The sequence below is a fragment of the Cibotium barometz genome, chromosome 57, assembly GCF_041138505.1.
Source record: "Cibotium barometz isolate CiBa-2024 chromosome 57, ASM4113850v1, whole genome shotgun sequence".
In the NCBI taxonomy this organism is placed as follows: Eukaryota; Viridiplantae; Streptophyta; class Polypodiopsida; order Cyatheales; family Cibotiaceae; genus Cibotium; species Cibotium barometz.
In genome coordinates, this window is record NC_141102.1 from 15,956,084 (window position 1) to 15,976,825 (window position 20,742).

The following is a 20,742-nucleotide window of genomic DNA, read 5'->3' on the forward strand; positions in this document are numbered from 1 at the left end:
CATAAATAGTAGCATCAAAAGACTCACTTGCATCATGGCTACTAAGCGTCATACCTATCTCAACTGGAGTACAGCTAGGTTTGTAATCTTCCATTCCAAACCTCTTAAAGAGCCCTTTTACACACTTAGATTGGGACATTATAATGCCACCACCTAACTGCATAAACTGAATCCCCAAGTAGAAGTGCAACTAGCCAAGATTTGATACTTCAAAAGTTCTATGTAATTCAGCTTAAAAATCTGAAATTTTCTGCTGATTCCTCCCTATCAAGATTATGTCATCAACATAGAGTATGATGACCACTACGTCTACACCATCAATGTGCACATACAGAGGACTTTCAGTTGGACTATTATGGAACCCATGGCTGGTCAAATGTGCATGTCACGTGCATCCCGCACTTGGATGCCACATAGACATTTCTGTACACAAGGTGCAGGACCTGGGATGGTAAACTGGTCCCATGTGAGCCCAGTCCGGGACGAGTCAGCTAGGGATCCATCCCAGTCGTCTGAGGTCAGGTGTGCACTGTCCTGCACATGAAACAGTGCAAGTCCGCGCTGTGAGTCTCCCTCTGGAATGATGTCAGTGATTCTGTGTATGTGGTATGGTACTGGATGCCAGATCATTGTGTAGATAGTTAGGGTTTGCTTTTAGGAATAGGGGCCAGCCCATAGGGCTACCCCAAGTCTTAGTGTGGGCATGGGGATAGTGTGAAACCATCCCCATGAGGGCCAGGAAGGCCCTCATTGAACCCACCAGCCATGGAGAGGCTGTAGGACAGCCCTAGGGGCATGCCAAAACTGCCCTCCACTTGAAGAGTCTTGGGCGCGGGCTTAGACGGGGAATAGTCACGATCTGTCTTGGTGCGAAGTCGTGCCAAGTGGGCATGGATCTTGCCCTCCATGTACTGCCACTTTGCCCAAGCGCGAGAGTATGCATACTCCGTGCTCCATCGATCACAATGGAGATATCTGTAAGAAGGGGGGAGAGGTACTGCGAGAGAGGTATGCATGAACACAAAAAGCATCAATCACAATGGAGCGACTATGGGTAGAGTCGGAGGCGAGGGAAGGCGGAGAGGCTAGAGAGGGATGCTATTGGGAGCATCGAGGAGGAAGGTTGATGGGGAAGGCTCGACGAAGAGAGGGTGGGGTGAACCTGCCAGAAGTCGCGACAAGGAATTGGCCGCCACATTGGGGGGGGGGGGGGGGGGGGGGGGGGCTCTCCGTGGCTGGAGGGGCCCCGCCGTTTGCGGGCAGGTGATGTGATAAGTGCTCAGTGGGCACCGAGGGCGAGAGGAGAAGTTGCAACGAGGAATCGGCTGCCACATTGGGGCGGGGCAGAGGGACCCTCTTCGTGATGATTGGAGGGGGCCCGTCATCTACGGGCGGATGCTGTGATAAGTGCTCGAAACGGTTCTCTGATAGAACCGAATCCTCTTGCATGCTGCCAGCCTGGTGTGCACAACGGCGACGCTTTGCTTTGGTGCTCAGCCAGCGACTTGGGCGGGGGCCAACCGTCCACCACTTTCCGGCCGAAGGGTCATCCATGGTCGGAACCTAGTGATCCGCAGCCTAGGAACATGCTCCTCCCTTGGTCCCCTAGTGAGGATCTGAGCGGGAAGTAGTAGGGGGGACGACTGGGGGCGGTCCCCAGTCTGACGCCGAGGGCAAGCTTTGGCCAGATGACCCATCTATCTGCAAATAAAGCATTGACTTGGAAGGCCGGAATACTCCACTCGCTGCACAATGGGGTCGCCCCGAAGACTGAGAATAGATATCATGTGAGGCACAAAATCAAGCGAGGCAACACAGATGCGAAGAGATGGAATCCCCGTTGCTTGTGCGAGGGCCGAGGCAACGGTTTGGGGGGGGGGGGGGGGTCCATCACTCTCCCAATGGCACCACCAATCACCGGGAGAAGAGGATGGTATTCCTTCCTTAGGCTTGGAAAGCAAACTGTCACGGGAAAGCCTGAAACTGCAGCTAATGGGTCAGATGTCGGGTCAAAGCCGTGCTGCCACTATGCAAAGAATACGCAGTGCAACAAGGCTTAGTTGCATGACAAGATCAAACGCCGCTGGTGAGTTGAACTCAACCTGGTAGTAGCCACGCCCCAAAGGATGAATATCTGTGATCTTTGCTAGCGCACCTAGAAGGCTAGCCTGAAGAAGATCTCTGAGTTGGCCACGCACGGGGTGGCTATTGACAATCTTGCATACCACAGTGGAGGCCTCTAGGGATTTGACAGTCGTAGCGAGAAGCTGCAGGTCTGCTTCGGAAAATGAAAGGTAGGTAACGACGGCCTCGATCGGGGGAGTTAGAGCGGTTGCCATGGAATCCTCTTGGAAGACCAAAAGAGGCCGAAACTTGACGAAAAATGAAGAACTACCCACAACCTGAGGGCGCTGCTGGAGGAACAAGGAAGGGATAGAGAGCGATGGGGAGGGGGAGGCAAGGCTAGAAAAAGACAACGGACAGATAACTGAAAAGCTTCGTGATATGTCTCTAAAACCTGTGGATACTCCGCAAAGAAGTTCTCATACACCCACTCGGCATCCATAGCTGAATAATTCTTGAACTTGACAAGGTACTTTCTAGTAACCTTGCCGTGTGATCCCCTTCTTTTCTTATGAAAGACAATCTGCTCTGGTTGAAGAACTTCCTCATTCACCCACTTGGCATCCATAGTTGAATAATTCTTGAACTTGATAGGATACTTTCTAGTAACCTACGTATGTCCGTTTCTTCCAAAGAGACGAAACGAAGTAAAACAAAACGTTTTGAAACGATGAAATAATTAAACGTCTCTTGTGACTATGATTTGGACCATTGTGGACAGGTTCAATAAGCAAGCTCATTTCATTCCAGTAAGGAAAACCATCAAGTCATCCCACATGGCAATGAATTTTTCTGGCACATGTGTTCAAACATCATGGAATGCCCAAGTCTATCGTTGTGGTGATCGAGATCCCAAGACCACCAATTTGTTTTGGAGGGCGTTGTTTGCTAATATGGAGACAAAATTGGAATTTTCTTCCTCGTATCATCCACAGACGGATGGCCAGAGCGGGAGAGCAAATTCAGTTATATTAGATTTGTTAAAGTGCTATGTGGAAGAATAGAAAACGAAGTGGGAGAAATATCTTCCACTAGTAGAGTTTGCCTACAACAGTACAGTGCATAGTTCCAAAGGAAAGGCACCATTTGAGGTTGTTTATGGCAAAGTTGTACCACCACCACTTCTAAGGACTAAGGATGAGATCTTTGCAGCAGATGAGTATGTTAGAGATTTGGTTACTGCTTTTGCACAGGTGCGGACAGCCATAGAGAGGTCAAGGGCTAAGTAGAAAAAGGTTGTGGATAAGCATAGAAGGGCAGTGGAGTACAAGGAAGGTGATTGCATATTGTTGAATTTTGAGAAAGAGATAGTTTATCCTAAGTTGTCCAATAGGTACTATGGACCTTTCCAAGTATTGGAAAAGACCGACGGCTTTCAGACTTGCACTACCCGATCATTGGATTATTCACTCTCCTAAGAGCTTATAAGGGTTCCGAACCTTTGGAACCAGTGAACGAGGATTCACCGGAAGTTGAAGAGCTAGAGGAAGTTCTTCAACCAAACCAGATTGTCTTTCATAAGAAAGAAGGGGATCGCACGGCAAGGTTACTAGAAAGTATCTTGTCAAGTTCAAGAATTATTCAGCTATGGATGCCAAGTGGGTGGATGAGGAAGTTCTTCAACCAGAGCAGATTGTCTTTCATAAGAAAAGAAGGGGATCACACGGCATTTGAAGTGACACTTATTATATAAGCATGCTCATAACTGATACAAGTCACATTTAAGTCTATAACATAGAAAGAGAAACATTCAAGACACTTTCTATAACACTTTCTATAACATAGAAAGAGAAACATTCAAGACACGTTCTCCACAAAATTTGCAAATGGTACATTTTGTGCTTGAAGTCCCATGCTTGCTAATCCTCCCAAATGCCATGTTGATTAGGGGATTTGCGGGGAGCATGATGAAAGAGGGGTTGGGATGGAGGTGAAAAATTTAGAAAGAGTAATTAGTGAAGAATTTCAGCAATTGGGTGTATAATTACTTGAAATTGAAAAGTTAAATAAGAATTTGGAATAATATCAAGTGAAATTGGTTCGGCAAGTCAAAAATGAAGTCCATCACTATACTTTCCCATGGCCTCTCGGGCATAAGGTAGAGGCATAAGCAATCTTGGACTTAACCTTTTGACAAGTCAAACACTCGGATGCATACGTAGAAGCAATACCTCTATGCTTTGCATAAGGTGGTGCGTGTGACTCTTCAATCACTTTTTGCCTCAAACCCTTGGTTACGCATAATTGTGTATCCATTATCAAATCTCTCTTTTAAGGAATAGTGATTAAGTGTCTAACCATCCTCTAGCTTCTGCATAATCCCACCAAAGTCCTCATCATGCACATAGTGATCTTTCATGGAATCCAACTCTCTATGATAGGCAATGGCCATTGAATGTACTTGTGGTCTCCTAGATAGAGCATTTGGAACAACCACATTCTTCTTGTATATGGATAATTTGGAAATGAAACATGGACAAAAAGTTTGCCCACCTCATATGCTTCTTGGAAAGCTTAGTTTGGGTCAGAAAATCTCTCTGACTTTGATGACCCGTCTTCACCATGAAATTAGCCCCAAGCAAATAATGCTTCCATGAAGTAAGAGCATGAATCACGGCTAGAAGTTATTTCTCATAAACCTGCAAGTGTTTCTTAACATGTTGCAACCTTGGCTCTCAAAGGCAACCACATGTCCTTCTTGTTGCAAAACTGCCCCTATACAATCTTCACTTGCATCACATTCCACCACAAAAGGTCTCATTAGGTCTGGAATGGCCAATATCAGTCTATTATTAAGCTTCTCCTTCTATAAGTTGAAGGCATGTCTCTGACACTCACCCCATCTGAACACTTGCATCACATTCCACCACAGAAGGTGTCACTAGGTCTGGAATGACCAATACCGGTCCAGTAGGAAGCTTCTCCTTCAATAAGTTGAAGACATGTCTCTAACGCTCACCCCATCTGAACACTACTTTCTTCTTGGTTAGATCATGCAATGGAGTGGCAATGGTGGCAAAGTTTCTAATAGAAGCATAACCCCAAGAAACCGTGCACCTCATGTACGGATTTCGATTCTGGCCAATTCTTGAAAGTTGATGGCCTTAAGCTTTGATGGAAGACTTTATTGCTTTGGACATAGATGCATGGGATACAATAGGGATGGTATCCCACTTCTTCTTTGCTACAATAAAGGGCTTCTATGTTTTTAGGGTTTTTGCACTTTTAGGGTTTGTGTTTTTAGGGTTTTTGCACTTCTAGGGTTTTTTTTCATTTTTAGGGTTTCTACGTTTTTTTGTTGGACTACCAACAACAATGCCTGTGACCACCTCTTCATCATCATGGGATGTCTCGTGCCATAGGCAGACATATGTGTGATCTTCCTCGACAACATCTCGGCAAGCAACACCTCACTGGAGGAGAATGGCGGCTTCTCCTCCACACTGTCACTTCTGCCCACCTACCAACTTTTGCCCGGCCAGTCTGGTCCAAAGGCTTCAGAGGCCTTTTTTACTCTCGTGCGTTTTTTCTTGGCGACGTCCATGTCTGGTCTCAGGCATGTTCATGAGCCATTGAGCTAGTTGCGGGGTCCATGTTTGGTTTTTGCTTGTGTTGGAGTACATGACTATTGATGGTTATGCATGCAACTCCACCCTCACTCCGAAGGGGGGTTTGTTGGGTATTTCAGAAGTAGTCTAGAGTCTGGTCAAGTGTCCTACACCCTCTTATTTAGGGTTGAAAAATAAGGCCTTGGCGCCTATAAAAGCATTGTACATGGTGGAAGTATTATCATAATACAATCATGCTTTTGTGGTACAACTCCTCTCTATTGTGTGTTATCGTTTCTCTGTCTCTTTGTCTCTCTCTCTCTCTCTCTCTCTCTCCCCCCCCTCCTTGTGCACCATGGTCTTGGCTTGAGCTTCCATATCTTCTCTCTACTTGCACTCTAGTCCTAAAGACCTATCATGGATATCTTTCATCCTCCATAGCTCCTCTTGCTATACCCTGATTCCAACAAGTCTGGCTTAGTTTTTCATGGGCACCCGTGCTCAGGGATGTCCTTACTCTTCTAACATATCTAGAACTCCAGAGCCTTCTGCTGCAGCCAATCGCCTGTGCACCTGGATGCCCAGGCATGGCTATTTGTTGGCCCGAGCCTTGAAACCAGTCCACAAGCTACCCCACCCTTTCTCGCGGATCTCCTCCAATCTATTGAGTCTTGAGTTTTACAAGAGCATGCGTGCCCATGAGGCTCCGCAATAGCAGCATAACAACCTCTTTTCCATCTGGAATTACGATCTCTTGGTGGCAACAAGCCAACATCTTATCCTCTTCTTGTCCTGTCAGCCCCTTGATGTTTTCTCACACACAGTGAGATTCTACACACACCTCATGAATCCGAGCTTTTAATTCGGCTGCACCTCCCGATGCATATATGATCAGAAAAAAAAAACAGAAGCAGCAGCTCCTCTCAGCCTCCATTGATGTCACCTAGGGCCACCTGGTGGTAGAAGCCAGTACCATCTACCCTCCCATCCCTGAAGACGACAAATGTAGTTGCATGGGTCTCGCCTCCATGATAGTAATCATGGACGACAAGTGGTTTGTTGCATGCATTCCCCATACTGCTATCTTGCATGGGTTTTCCATGACTTTGCACCCAGTGTTGCATAGAAACGCGTTTCATACACTTTTGAAACGTACGAAACGTTCCGTACAGTATGAAACGCGTTTCATACATCATGCAGTTTTTAAAAACCTTAAAAAACGTTTTCTTTCCTGGATTCGTACGGCACATATTATCACGCTTCCCAGTGGCCGCCGCATGTGAGTTCGCCGATTTGCGTGCCATCCTTCTTGTCCTTCCATCGCTTCTGTCGACCCCCTGCTCCTTGGTGTCCTTGGGCCTTGTGGAGGTCTTCCAAAGGGGTAATGTCCTGTTTTGCTTTAAGTTGGTTTTCTCTGCACAACTCACAAAACAGCACACTTTTTTCTCTTCCATCAATATTTATGGCATATCTTCCACGGTCCACCCTTGCTCTATTGAGATTAGTTTATGTTATGTGTCGCACTTGCAGGGCCAACAATCTGCATTTATCCTCGTCTTGTAGGATGCCTCGAACAGGTGATTCTCTTTGGAACAATGTCACCTTCGAGTCTAGATATGGTGGCTCAGGCTCCGAAAAGTGGAAATGCAACTTTTGTGCTGATAAGCACCATGGCAGTGTCACCAGGTTGAAGGCACATTTCTCACAAACAAAGGGTTTCGGCATTGGGCCATGTAAGCATGTGCCACAAGAAATCTATGATAGCCTCAAGGCTTGGAAGGCCATGCAGCTAGGTATCCCCCTTGAGGATATCCCCAATCTGGGAGAGCCTGAAGCACGTCAAAGTGTCTCCAAGAGGACTCGCAGTATCAGAGAGGAAGATACCAGTGTGGTGAGGTTGCAGGTGGTGTTGCAGGTGGTTCTAGCTCGGCACCTCGAGCCAAAAGAACTAGTCTTCCAGTGTTCAAGAAAGGACATGTACAGGCAGGGATGCAAAAGGCTGCCATGAAAGAGGCAACGAGGGAGTTGATGAAGTTGTTTATTCAATGTGGATTATCCTTCCACATTGTCAGGACTCCTCGATGGAAGAAGGCAATGAGAGCTATCTCCCGCATTGGGTGTGAGTGGGATGGCCCCTCCTACGAGACATTGCGCACTACTGAGCTTCGCAAGGAGCAACTGGCTGTGGAGATGGAGATGGAGCCTCTCAAGGCCACTTGGGCAAAGTATGGTTGTACTTTGCTTTGTGATGGATGGACAGATGCGCGGAAGAGAAATGTGTACAACATTCTTGTGTCCTCCTGCAAAGGCACAATGTTCATTCGTGCCATAGATGCATCGGTGCCAGGGATAGTGGTTACAGGGGAGTTCATTATGTCCCACATGCGCCAGGCAATCAATGAAATTGGGCCTGATAACATTGTGCAGGTGATCACGGACAATGGGTCCAATTGTGTATCCATGGGCAGGATGTTAGAGGAGGAGTTCCCCAAGATTGTGTGGACACCTTGTGCAGCACACAGCCTTGACTTGATGATTGAGGATGTGGGAAAGCTTGATTGGGTGAGCCATGTATTTTCAGCTGCATCTACCATGGTGAACTTTGTCACAAAGAGGCCAAAGGTTTTGAGCATGTACAAGGCCAATAGTGATCTTGAGCTTCTAAAGCCCTCCAAAACTCGGTTTGCATATATGTTTATTGTGGTGGAGAGACTAGTGAGAGTGCGACATGGCTTATTACGCACTGTTGTGTGTCGTGAATGGACAGCATGGGAGGACAAGGATGAGCCCAAGTCTATAGCATTCTCTCGTATGGTCATGAGAGATACTTGGTGGCAGGATGCAGAGGGACTTGTGAAGGCACTTCAGCCCATGTATAGTGTCCTTCGGCTCACAGACATGGAGGGAAGTACCATTGGGCTGCTTTATGAGTTCATGGACAGAATTGGTGAAGCTCTCAATGATTTCACTACCTTGTCGCGTGACAGGTGCTCACCCTTGGGCTTTAACTTTAGTCTTTGAGTTATTTTATAAATCTTGATCTCTTATGTGTGTCACATGTTACATGCAGAGTTCAAGATATTAAGGAGATCTGGAATCGGCGTTGGGATTGGTTTCATAGGCCAATCCATGCTGTTGCTCACATTTTGCATCCCCTTTGGAGGAATGAGGAGCAATACCTCAATGAGGAGCTAGAGTCAGGATGGATCGAGTACATTACCAAGTTGGTGGGAGTGGGAGGTGATATACAGCTGATGAGAAAGCTCGAGGATGAGCTTCTCATTTACCGCAACGGTAGCCATATGTTTGGGCGAGCTACTGCATTGCTCAGGGAGACACAGTTGGAGCCAGTGTCTTGGTGGGAGAAATACGGTATTGGGACACCCAACTTGGTAAGGTTTCTTGATTCTTGAATCTTGCATCTTTGTCTCGTGAGTCCTATTCTTTCAAAATCTACATTCAAATGCTACTCTCTTTTTGACTCTAACTTAACATTCTTTTTTGTGCAATGTAGAGACGGATTGCACTGAGAGTTCTCTCCCAGGATTGCAGTTCAAGGCCTTGTGAGAGAAACTGGAGTACATGGGCTCTTTTTCACACGAAAAAGAGAAATAGACTGTCCTCAGCACAATTGGAGAGGCTTGTCTTTTGTCATTGCAATCTCCGATTGCTAGAACAAAAGGGTCATCCCATTGAGCCTCGCCAAGTGAATCCAGATAAGATTGATATCATGAAGTGCAAGGAGATTCCCGACATTCCTTAGGAGGAGAGAGACATCTATTCTATGCTCTATGAGGAGATCATGGCTCCGGCTCGCACTACACGATCTTCTCGAGAGGCTAGTACTAGTGGTGCACCTGCACCTCTAGAGGATGAGGCATTTGAGGACTCGGCTACCGGCAGTGACCTTGAGAGTGAGGCTGCAGAGGCAGAAGATGCAGATGAGGATGAGCATGAGGATGCAGATGAGGATGCAGATAGTAGCTAGCAGCTGCCAGTATCATTTTATTTGGACATGTTATTTAGTTTGAACTTTGGACATGTTATTTATTTTGATCTTGGATTTTGAGTCATGAATCATCACCCACGTGGTGATGCTTTTGATTTTTGTTTTGATATCATCATATCTTACATGTATTCTGTTTTTATTGAAATGAATTCAATGTGGTCTCTTATAAGTTATGTCAATAGTTTTTTCTTTTGTATATTTCAAGTAAAAAATATACATGTTTTTTCTGTTTTGTATGAAACCTTTTTTTACCCGTTTCTTACCTTTTATGAAACGTTTCAAAACGTATGAAACCCGTTTCATACCTGCCGTTTCTGAAACGCCTGGCAACTATGTTTGCACCTGACCTTTTCTAAAAGAAGACTCAATACACCTCATCTATACTTTCTCCTAGGGTTAATATTGATGTAAATAACCCCAACCAAGGCACGTTCCTATGCTTGGATTGCAATTATGTATTTGAAGAGGAAACATTCACACACACATCCAAAGATGAGCTATATTAACCCCCCACCGTGGCCCCCCTGCATGGACATGTATCTATCCCGATGTCTGCATACTGAAATGACATTGGCATGACCCTAGAGCTATGTACATGATGTGAAGCTCCCTAGACAGAAAAAGGCCTGGTAAAAATCACCCTCACAGTACCTTCAGCACATGGGTTATTTTGGATAATAAGTTGTTAGTATCAGAGTGGATTGCAGACCTGATGTGGGTATTCTTGCCTTGTGAAATCTGCTGTGTTATTTTTTGAAAACTTTGGTGGCTTGATGCAGGTGCCGTTAGGCCAAGGCTCAGAAATGCTGAATATCTTCAAGAATTACAGTCTGAAAACGTCCATTTTGGATGATTTTGAGTTCTATGAAACACGCCAAAAATTTATGCAGGAGAAGAGGGCCAGGCAGCAGACTCACCTGCAGCATCAACAGGTACCATAACTGTTAGCTTGCAAAACCTTACAGTCTAGCTTGCATTAACTTGTAGTTTATGCTTGGCCCTGTACAGATCATGCATCGTGCAAACAAAGAGGTAGACCAGAAGCCTGCCCAGGACGATGCATCAGAAAGCCGATCACACGATGCTGGTTTGGGTCAGTCTATTGAAGATGCTGGTCAGAGTGAAAAGCTACTGAAGACTTCAGATGGACAGGACAATGTTGAGAGTTTCAAAGGAGCTGTTGCTGAGGATGTTCAGATTGCTGCAACTTTTTCACAACCAGAGAGCCAAGAGTTATCACAGGCAGGGGTGGTAGAGAGTTCTCTAAGCAGTTCCAGAACCTCCGAAAAGTAGCATTGAAATGTGGGGTGAGTAGTTTTTTTGAAGTGTAGAGATGTCTTCAGTCAGCGCACCATGTGCAGGGTGGTTGAGTTGTGAGCTGTTGGTTGGTGTGGAGCTGTCTCGATTGTGCCTTAGACCATCATTCTGTATACAGGATTGCTCTGGATCTAGTTAACAAGTCAACCAGCTATCAGATATGCTGAAGGGCACTTGCATGGATAGACAAAAGTAGAGAGTTTACATCATAGTTTATTAGCATTTGACAGAATTAGAGGCATCCACAGCTTTTTTTTCAAGCTCAGTCCCTTTCAATTTGAGCCACTGAGTTTATTTACCTGTTTTAAGACAGTAGCATTATTTTCTCCAGGTGCAGTTTGAGGTGATCAACTTAAAGAAGGGGATGTGGAGCTGTGGACGGTACCAAATTTAAAGGGAGGAAAAGTCTCTTTAGTGTTCCAAGAGGTAGAGAAGTGGCCCTTCGAGCAAAAAAGAGCTTATTTAAGCTTGCTGAGGCCCACATTTTTGTAAAGTATCCTTGCTAAAACGCTTGGATAGGTAAATGTAATGGCGCTGCTCTTGATGGCTGGTCTTGTTGGCATCCCTTCTTCAGGAGTGGATTGTGGTTGGAAACATTCAGTAGATTTCATTGCCTTAGATGCATGTGGGATAAAGTGGTGTTTATCCTAAAATGTGGTTTTTGCTTAGACATGAGATGAATATTAGTTTTGAGGCATGTTTTCCTTTATTTCATTTTGTTCCCGTGCCGCCATGGTGTGGTTGAGTCTTCCAAGAAGTTCGCTGTTTAGATTCCCGAAGTTTTAAATGTAACATTAATGTGTATTATGGACCTATGTTTGTTGGTTATAGTGTTTTGATGAATAAGCATTTGAACATTTCAGTGTTGGTGGTTGGAGATAAAAGCATGCTACTTGGGTGTGTCAGTTACTTTCTTCGGGGGGGGGGGGGGGGGGGGGGGGGGGGGGGCGGAAGAGGACCGGGGAGCGGTAGGGCTTAAAAAGACGAAAAAGCAGCAGGCAATGGGAAGCTTTTTTTGGGGAGGAGGCTAGATACGTTGTTGCTATGCTAGATGTATAATAGATTGTGGGTTTTGGTAGTGCAGGGTTCTTCATGTGTGGTAAATCAAGAGTCAATTTCTAGTATACGATACTTGTTCATGAAGTAGATGTGGGCAGGTAGGGTGTGTTTGCTTGGTCTGGGGTGGGATGGGAGATTGGGTATGGGATAGAGCTGGAGATGTTGCATGAGAAAGCAAGTAACTTAAAAAGACCCTTAGCTTTTTTGGTCTAATCTTGAAGCTCATTTTCATTGGCTTGGGCATGAAAACTCTTTGTTTAATGCCGACTATTAGTGGGTTGTGATTTAATTTAATGGGTTGTACGCTTAATTTAATAGTTTCATTTATTGAGGGGGGAAATTTTTTCATTTTTGAACGTTTTGACATACTTGCTTCTAAAGTGCACACTTAATTTTTGGTGTGTAGTTCAAATGGCAAAGCTTATGGCTTTCAACGCTCCCACCTTCATAGTGTCCTACCTTTTTGTTGGAGTGGGGCTCAACGAGCAGGAGTGGTATTCACAATTGTTCGGTGCCTAAAACTCACTTATTTGCTAGTCTGGTCTTCAGCTTTTTTTCTCTTAACTACTCTGTAGGTTAATATGGTTTTGCCCGCCTAATGTATTATACGATGCGTTGCCATCTTACTCACGTTGACAGACACTTCTTTTGTAAGGCAGCGCAAGAACATAGAAAGCAACCCTACCATGAGCTTAGTGTAAGAAAGTACACGGACTTAGTATACATAGTTGCTAAAGACTAGTAATGGGGGTCGGATCATTTTTAAGCTTTGCCAACCTAATGTAAAAATTAATCACTTGTATACAAGCCATTCTTGACAATCACCAATAGAGACTGCTTCCCTTCAATAGTTTACTTGTGAGCACCTCTTAGCAATTGTGATTAGGAGTGGAATCTATTCCAAAAACATAAGTATTGAGCTCCCTTAGATTGAATTGGAGTGATTTTTTTATGCATTTTATAATTTTCATAATTTATTCATGCATTGTAGAATTGGTAGAGTAGAAGCATGCTAAACCTTAATTAGTTGTCACAATCCTTAATTAAGATTATGAATATTAAACATCCAATGACGTCAAAATATCACAAAAATCATCAGAAATTAAGCTAAACCAGCTCTTGAGTAGGGGACATGAGCACACACACTCGAATAAAAAGACGTGAATTTGGACAGAGAGCTTGCAAACAAGAGCTTGGACATGTGAGCCTCAAGTGTGGATACGTGTACCTACAGATGTAAGCTTGTAAGTAGGTGTACCTAATATAGTCTTCTTAATATGCCATCACATATTTCTCAAACTCATGGTGAAAGAACTTGATTTTCTTAGCCTGCGATATCTTTGCATAGTATTCATTATCGTTGTTATGATCCCATGCAAGAAGTTTTACCCCTTCAACTGTGAAAGCAACATAGATTTTGTAGTCTTCTACAGTATTGTAGTAAAGGACTGTTTCGATTTTTCTTTAATAAATCTCTCCTAGCTTCAGCAGAGTGTGAACCCCCATGACATAATAGCTATAATTCTAACATTCTACAATTTTGAAGTCTTGGGACAATCTTGGGGGTTTTCCAAAACAATAAATGGAACCATGATGGCATGGGAATTTACCTTCATTTTCTTCTTAAGATTATTGACATGCATTGTGTGAGGCTCTCTAATCTCCATTGATCTTCTACCAGATGGTGTATCAATAGGTGATTGATGTATCTTTTCCATTAGCATGGGGATTACCTTCATTTTCTTCTTAAGCTTATTGACATGCACTGTGAGGTTCTCTAATCTCCATTGATCTTCTACCACATAGTGTATCAAATGAGGGAAAATCCAAGCTCATTCTTGGGGGTTATTAGAAAATACATGTCATCTTATTTTTTCGACTAAAATTTATGAAATACCAAGATTTATGAAAAAATACAATGATATTTTATCATTTTTCTAGAGAGAGAGAATCAATTACTCATCCTTTTCATTTAATGAGTATTCATAAATGAGTATGGAAGAATGAGAATATTCACATAGCCATCACTTTCGAAAAATGTTTTTAAGTCATAAGAATAATTAGTTATCCACCCTTAGTAATAAATACACTGTCATGAATGTATTATAATCGAACAGCACACTCTTCTTCTTATAATATGAAATTCTTAGATTACTCTCCGACTTATGTCTTATTTTGGATTGTTATTTAAGCTTAGTTGATTGCACACAATGTCATTTTATTCTTAGTAATCTAATTTTTTTGACACAACCATCATTTCCATGTCACTCAAACAAAATCTCCATCTTTTGCATGTTGTTCTCGAGAGAGTGTGACCCCCGTTGCAAAAGAAGAACAAGCCTATTCAAATAAGTAGCAAAGATAAGGATGATATGAGACAAACAAGATCAAAGAATATTAAGTTACCGTGTGATGATGGTCAACTATATCTGAAGCAATCTCTTACTTTAAGCTCTTGACACTTATTCATTGGGCCGACTTATTACAAGGTTATCATTCCCAACACTATTTTGATGGCCTATTGCAAAAAACCACCAATTGGGACTATTTCCTATTGTTGATCTTTGGTATTGAGACTATTTCCACCTTTTTTATTATAGACCTGTTGATTTGACCACTACCACTTGTTAAACAAGTCTCACTTCTCATCCAAGAAAATTTCATCTGATGAAGCAAAGTTTGTCGATTTGCACACTTGAAGAATATTCTTCATCACTACTTATTGTTCCTCCTATTGTGGCCTTGGCTTTGATTCTTTTTCTACTTATGTTGCAGAATTGCCTCCCCTCCCCCTTTTTGGGATTGTACCATGCTTCAATATCGATTTCTTGTTTAGGAAGATTTTCAAGCTTTATCGATGCATATCTCATCAATACAGAAAATTTAGAATAAATTCCTTCATCTTTGTCTTCATCCATTTATTCTATAAGTAATTAAAAATACATTTTGTACTGGCTGTCAAGTTTTATCACATCATGTTCAACAGCGTAAGTGTATATGACCTCGTGCAATTCCTTCATGAGTCAAGATCCATCTATGATGAGACAATTTCTATAATTGACGCTAGGACCAGAATTCAATTTTGCGCATCCTTCCCTTCGTTAAAATAAATAGAGTAAGCACAAAAATAACCACCGGTTCCAACTACACCTTTGCATTATACAATAATAATTAGTATTGCACTATCCATGAAAAAAGTTGGTATAAATACAAAAAGTTTCCCTAAGAAGAATCTTCAAACTTTTTAGCTCCAAGGCCAAACTTTAGAATATAACTTGTCCGGTGGTATGTGAACGACCAGAATTATTAAACCCCAAACTTTAGAATATAACTTGTTCGGTGGTATGTGAACGACCAGAATTATTAAACCCATCAAGAGCAGACACACCATTTGCATACTTCTCGCGTCCACGGATGTGTGGGCACCCCCCTGAGTACTTCTCTACGAATTTTTTACACTGTTTATCATCTATTGCATTCCAACCAGAGCAAGGTTGCCTTTGCCCGTCAAATTTCATCCCAAAAGGAATGGGATTGCAAGAATTTTACCATTTATATTGAGAAATATTTTTATAAGTTTTTTTAAGAGAAAAAAATCAAGAAAAAAGTTATAATCCCGTCAAAAAGCAAGCTAGCCACGGGTAAAAAGAAAATAACTTTTAAAAAAATAACAAATTGGCCAAATCTTAACTCTGGGACTGACCAAGGTACATTACATTGATGATCGGCTAACAGTCCAAATAATTATTAACACGAAAATAATCAAAAATATAAGGCACTGGGCATCTATGGTTCCGTCTTTATCCAACCCAAGCAAATACGAGGCAAGAAGAATATAACTTAGAAAAAAAACTCAAACAAATTGCCCAAAGCCTGTCTCTCCTGATGTTAACATCATAATTATCAAAATGAATATAATCAAATTTCTAACAGCCTAAAAATATATATAATAACATTCTAGAGTAAAGTCTCCCGCAAGACATTTATAGAGGCAAAGCTATGTCTCACGAGAGATGAGACTAACAATGTGCTACACAATGACGAGTGACAGCTATAACAAAGTGTCTCATGATGCTCAATGGTTTTGACATCTTTAAAGGGAGTTCTGTGCCACAGCTTGGCAGAGTTCATCCTCGTTGAACAAAACTCGGTGGGAAGCAACGCCTAGCGGCCTTGAGGGTTTTCTCGAGTGCACAAACAGAGAAGGAGGCTCTTGTTGGAAGAGGGGTGGTGCAAACGGGCAGGCCTCATAATGGGAAAACATCGACTTCGCAGGCCTTGGCTGTTGCCTCGGAGCATCTGGCGTTGGAGGACGAACAAATGTCCCTTCCAAGCCCCTGTAACACAACCACACAAAGCCAGCCAGCACAATCACAACGTCAGCTTTCACGTCTTACCACAGCCAGTCAAAGGCAGCTAGCTATGCTTCCCACACACAAGTCAGCCCGCAAATAACTTTCTGCACTTCTGCAAAACAAGATTTACAAGCCAAGCCATTTCACAAGCCAAGCCATTTTACAAGCCAGCCAGTCAACAAAGGCAGCTATGCTTCACATACAAGTCACCCTACACATAACTTTCTACACTTCTGCACACCAAGATTTACAAGCCAAGCCATCCAGGACACATGCAACAAGTACAAAGGTGTCCATCTAACTGGAACAATTTGGCTTAACTGGAACAATTTGGCTAACTTAAGACCAAATGTAGCAGTTTTGTAGACCTATTTATCATACCATGCCTCTCACCACTGCATCCAGTTCTGCTTAAGACATTCTTCCTAGAGCCAAGAAATCAGACAACACTAAGTCGTTCCCTTACTTCTAGAGCATTCATTACACCTAACCTTCCAAAGTGTCTCTTGACGGATATCATTTACTAGCATTTTAATGCCCATTTTTGGACATTTTGGCCATCATTTACTAACATGAAGATCCCATTAGAAAAGCCTGGTTGCTTCCATCGTCCCACTTCTAAAGGGCAGGGGTGGACATTGAAGATAACCCCTACTTGTCTTCAACAATCACAAAATTCACTCCCTTCCAAACGAATGTGTTCATAACAATGGAGTTTCCATATCACTGCACACCATGGCTAACAACAAATATATAATTGAGAGTCTATGTGTCATGTGCATGGTCAATGCCATGGACAATCTTCAGACGCTAGACGCTGATCCAGATAAAGACTTTGAAGAACCAGAAGTGGAGCAAGGACTGCTGTTTGGTGGTATTGGAGCATGGCAAGGAAAGATGCGCTGTCGGCTGAAGCTGAACCAGGGAAAAGGGACAGTCGGCCAGTTCCCCCAAGCATGCCAAAGGCCTATAAATTCTAGCATTCAACCCTCTAGGGGTTTGGGTCACTAGGATGTCCCATAGGGGACAGAATTTTGGGTGTTATCACCTTTTCTTCAAGGCAGCCTAGGGCTGTGTGTAAGAGTACCTTTTTGTACTATAGCGATATACTGCATTTCCAGCATATCTCTCTCTCTCTCTCTCTCTCTACTCTCTCTATATCTGCGTTTTGCATCAGATGGTTTTCCAGGAGTGTTTAGGGCTGAAAGAAAGACTCCCAGAGCTTCCGCGAGTTACACTATGGACCATTACAACTTACCCCTGCGGTGTCGATTGTTCTTCAAGATCGAGAAAGAGCTGTGACCTCTTTCCTTTCTTCTCTCTGTGAGGAGTAGTGAAACTAAAATGGCATTGCCGGGCAATGGACACCTGCAAAAAACAAAACAAAACCAGCCAGGGGCAAGGATATTTTAGGTTTGCTGATCAAGTGTTCCCTGCACATTACTTGAATGCATGAGGAAAGAAGGAACTACATGCCAGTTGAACTTAAGACTCTTTATTTAAAAACAATGAAGCAAGCAGACTTACAGCTTTCATGAGGCGCTTGCAGACATAAGAAGCCGTTTGTAAATCATCATGTTGAAGGCAGCAAACAATCCTCAGCTGCAAAATGCAGAGAAAAAGCACATTAAAAGCACGAAAACAAACGAAAACAAACTAGTCCTTGCCTAAGATTACAATAGAAATACCACTGTAGGCAAACTTTGAAACTTAGAAGAGCGGGACAACAAAACATAAAAAAGGAAAGAAAAATTCAAAACTTGTAACCACACCGGGCAGGAAAAAGCCATGCATACCAGTAAATCAAATGGAAGTTCTTCCAACAGCGAGTCACCGCCGTACTCTGCATCGTCTGCTGGGTCTGGGCCAAAAGTCAGGCGAGACACAGCGGTAGAAGGCGTATTCGTGACAGGAAAGCTCCTTCTACGCGAGCACTCGAGCTCAGAGAGTGTCAGTGAAGCCAATAGACTTTTGTCGAGGCAGCTTGAAGGAGTCCTGGGAGATGCAAACCTTTTCCTGGGAGAATACTCAAACTCAGAGAAGCTTGAAGAGGATGACGAAGGACTGCTGAAGTCGGGAAAAGTTAGCTCCTCAGACAAGTCGTCCACTCCTATAACTCTCTTCCTTCCAATAGTAGTGCACGAAGATGTCCTGCTCAGAACCCTAGGTTCAACCAAGGATTCTAGCTTGAAGGATTTCTGCCTATTAATCCCTGGTTCAACAAAGCCGTCTAGCTTGAAAGACCTCTTCTTTGCAAGCTCTGTGTTGACAATGGTTTCTTCTAGCTTGAAGGATTTATGTTTGGAAGGCTTGGTTTCATCCAAAACTTCTAGCTTGGAAGACCTCTGCCTTAGAGGCTCCCTCTTTCCCAAAGCTTCAAGTTTGAAAGAGCTCTGTCTGCTAGGTTCTCTCTTCCTCTCTCGCCTTGCCTTCCCACTTTGTTTCTCTGAAGCTATATGTTTCTGAGCTTTGCATGAGAGGGGCGAAATAGAGACTGTCAGAAATGCCAGGCACCGCAGGCTTTCTGGACTCGATTCCTGAAGTAAATCTGCAAAATTCTGCTGCTGCACGGAGGAAGAAGAGGAGGAGTTCCTGGTGCTTCTTCGCAGTCCCCTGGGGGCAACAGTTTTCTTAGCAGACCTACATTGTGCAACGTTCAACCTGCACAGACCAATTCAAAGGGAGGCTGAGCTTGAGAATATCCATGGACATTCTGAATTTACAAATTAATGAAAAAAACACAAACGCATTCAGTGTGTGTGTGTGTGTGTGTGTGTGTGTGTCTATCTCTGTGAGACAACACGCCTCGTTAGCAGCGAAAGTTACCAACATTATGGAATTAAACGGCGACTTGAGTAGCATTCTGCGGCAGAATGCTACTGATTTCAGCGTCAAACAGCAAAACATGCAGGAGAAAGAACTACTGAAGAAAATAATTATTGACCTAGAAACCTCAATTTGCAGCAAGATGCTGCTTTCCACGACCAGTAAGCAGCAAGCACGCGCTCGCGAACAAACACATACAGAAGCGGATGGAGAGAAATGCAGACATACAGCAAAGCTGCCGGAAACCCTAAAGTTAGTGTTACTGCCATTAATTACGAGGAAAAGAAAAGAGAGCATACTTCATTTGCAGGGGAGCACCACCAGAAGGTACTGTGGAGGGAGGCAGGATTGCCGAAGCTGCGAAGGGAGCTGAAGCGAGCAACAGGCAGACGGCTTGAAAGGTTTGCAAGAGGGGGACGGAGGGGGAGGGGGGGCCAGGATAATACCTACAGGCCCACAGTCGTAGAGAAACGTATTATACAAGCCTCAAGCAGGCGGGCACGGGTACTTCCTTCGAGGGACAGGTGTCGGTGGCCCAGAGGCTGCGCAGGAAACTTCTCCGCGAATAATCTCGAATTTTCCGAATATATTAACGTTGCGCGTTCTCAGGACCCAGTCGTCGCACAGTACTGGCAAGCACACCGTGTGAAAGGCCGCTTAGTCTCCATCGCGAGCAACGTTCTCCCTCAGATTACGTGTGACGTGTCGGCCGCTCATTTCGAAGATATTCTTTTTTTTACCAATATATATATATATATTAAGTTGAGGAGTAGTAGTAAATATGTTTCTGTAGCTCTGATTTGGTAGTTTTTGAACGGTTTCAGTTATTATATATAATTATTATTGATTCTTAAAAAAAAAGCAATCTAGGCCCCACAATCTTAATTTGTGGCTGAAAACGTCTCAAAATTCAAGAATTTTCTTTCAGGTCAAATTATTTCCAAAAAGCTTTAACCTTAACCTTAGAATTTCCCAAATTTTTTATATATTCCCTAGTTTGTCCTCACCAATAAACTTCTACCTTCTTTCAAAGGGGGTGTTCACCCTTGTCCATCTCCCCACCAGGCACCACCCATTTTTCTCGCTAGACGCCCAAAATTCACACATGTGAAAAGGCCCTTAGAATAACACTTTCAAAAGAAAGTGGAACTTCAAAACATCCTTTAAAAACCAACTCAACCCACATAGTCATAATGTATATATCATTTTAATACCTATGGACGTCCTTGTTGAGTGGTAAAGCACTCATGCTCGTAATCAAAGGGTGCAACTCAAAATATCACCACTCATAACCTCAATAACCTCGATGAGCCGGTAACCTAGGGATAGCCACACATGCTTTTTATAAACAAGGGTGCGAGTCTAAATCCCACTGTTGCCGCCAAAAAAGGCACAAGCCTTATGAGAGAAGGACTAATATCCTAAACCTATGTCTGTCACATGATGACCTAGCATGGAAGGAGATAGATTATACTAATTCCTTCTGGTTGAAACAAAACTTTGT

General features: G+C 43.4%; 3 protein-coding genes across 4 annotated transcripts in view; 2 read left to right on the forward strand and 1 right to left on the reverse strand.

Annotated features, from left to right (window-relative positions):
- Positions 1 to 11,707, forward strand: part of LOC147606486 (YTH domain-containing protein ECT4-like) — a 52,650-nt gene extending 40,943 nt beyond the window's left edge. The window contains exons 9-11 of one of the 2 annotated variants that reach the window (XM_086791726.1): positions 10,461 to 10,613; positions 10,669 to 10,988; positions 11,330 to 11,707. In XM_086791726.1, the coding sequence (XP_086647852.1) occupies positions 10,461 to 10,613; positions 10,669 to 10,974 (459 nt within the window). In that variant the 3' untranslated portion in view covers positions 10,975 to 10,988; positions 11,330 to 11,707. The remainder of the gene's footprint in view (positions 1 to 10,460; positions 10,614 to 10,668; positions 10,989 to 11,329) is intronic. The other variant, XM_086791727.1, reaches the window with a different exon arrangement.
- Positions 7,512 to 9,662, forward strand: LOC147606488 (uncharacterized). The gene is made up of 3 exons (XM_086791728.1): positions 7,512 to 8,659; positions 8,743 to 9,064; positions 9,187 to 9,662. The coding sequence occupies exons 1-3, from the start codon at positions 7,662 to 7,664 to the stop codon at positions 9,433 to 9,435; spliced, it is 1,569 nt and encodes a 522-aa protein (XP_086647854.1). The 5' UTR covers positions 7,512 to 7,661; the 3' UTR covers positions 9,436 to 9,662.
- Positions 11,708 to 15,957: 4,250 nt separating the features above from the next.
- On the reverse strand, positions 15,958 to 19,906 carry LOC147606489 (uncharacterized). The gene is made up of 6 exons (XM_086792218.1): positions 19,881 to 19,906; positions 19,538 to 19,684; positions 18,209 to 19,073; positions 17,940 to 18,014; positions 17,671 to 17,780; positions 15,958 to 16,394 (listed from the first exon to the last, which is right to left on the reverse strand). The coding sequence occupies exons 1-6, from the start codon at positions 19,904 to 19,906 to the stop codon at positions 16,151 to 16,153; spliced, it is 1,467 nt and encodes a 488-aa protein (XP_086648344.1). The 3' UTR covers positions 15,958 to 16,150.
- Positions 19,907 to 20,742: the final 836 nt, after the last annotated feature.

Bases quoted from the DNA above. Each gene is read 5' to 3' on its own strand.
- LOC147606489 (XM_086792218.1), bottom strand. From the start codon at position 19,906: ATGGAGACTAAGCGGCCTTTCACACG. The intron at 19,074-19,537 runs GTATGCTCTCTT...TGGTCTGTGCAG, and splicing joins GGTGCTCCCCTGCAAATGAA to GTTGAACGTTGCACAATGTA. The intron at 17,781-17,939 runs GTAAGTCTGCTT...TGTTTTTTGCAG, and splicing joins GCAAGCGCCTCATGAAAGCT to GTGTCCATTGCCCGGCAATG.
- LOC147606488 (XM_086791728.1), top strand. From the start codon at position 7,662: ATGCAAAAGGCTGCCATGAAAGAGGCAACGAGGGAGTTGATGAAGTTG. The intron at 8,660-8,742 runs GTGCTCACCCTT...TGTTACATGCAG, and splicing joins ACTACCTTGTCGCGTGACAG to AGTTCAAGATATTAAGGAGA. The intron at 9,065-9,186 runs GTAAGGTTTCTT...TGTGCAATGTAG, and splicing joins GTATTGGGACACCCAACTTG to AGACGGATTGCACTGAGAGT.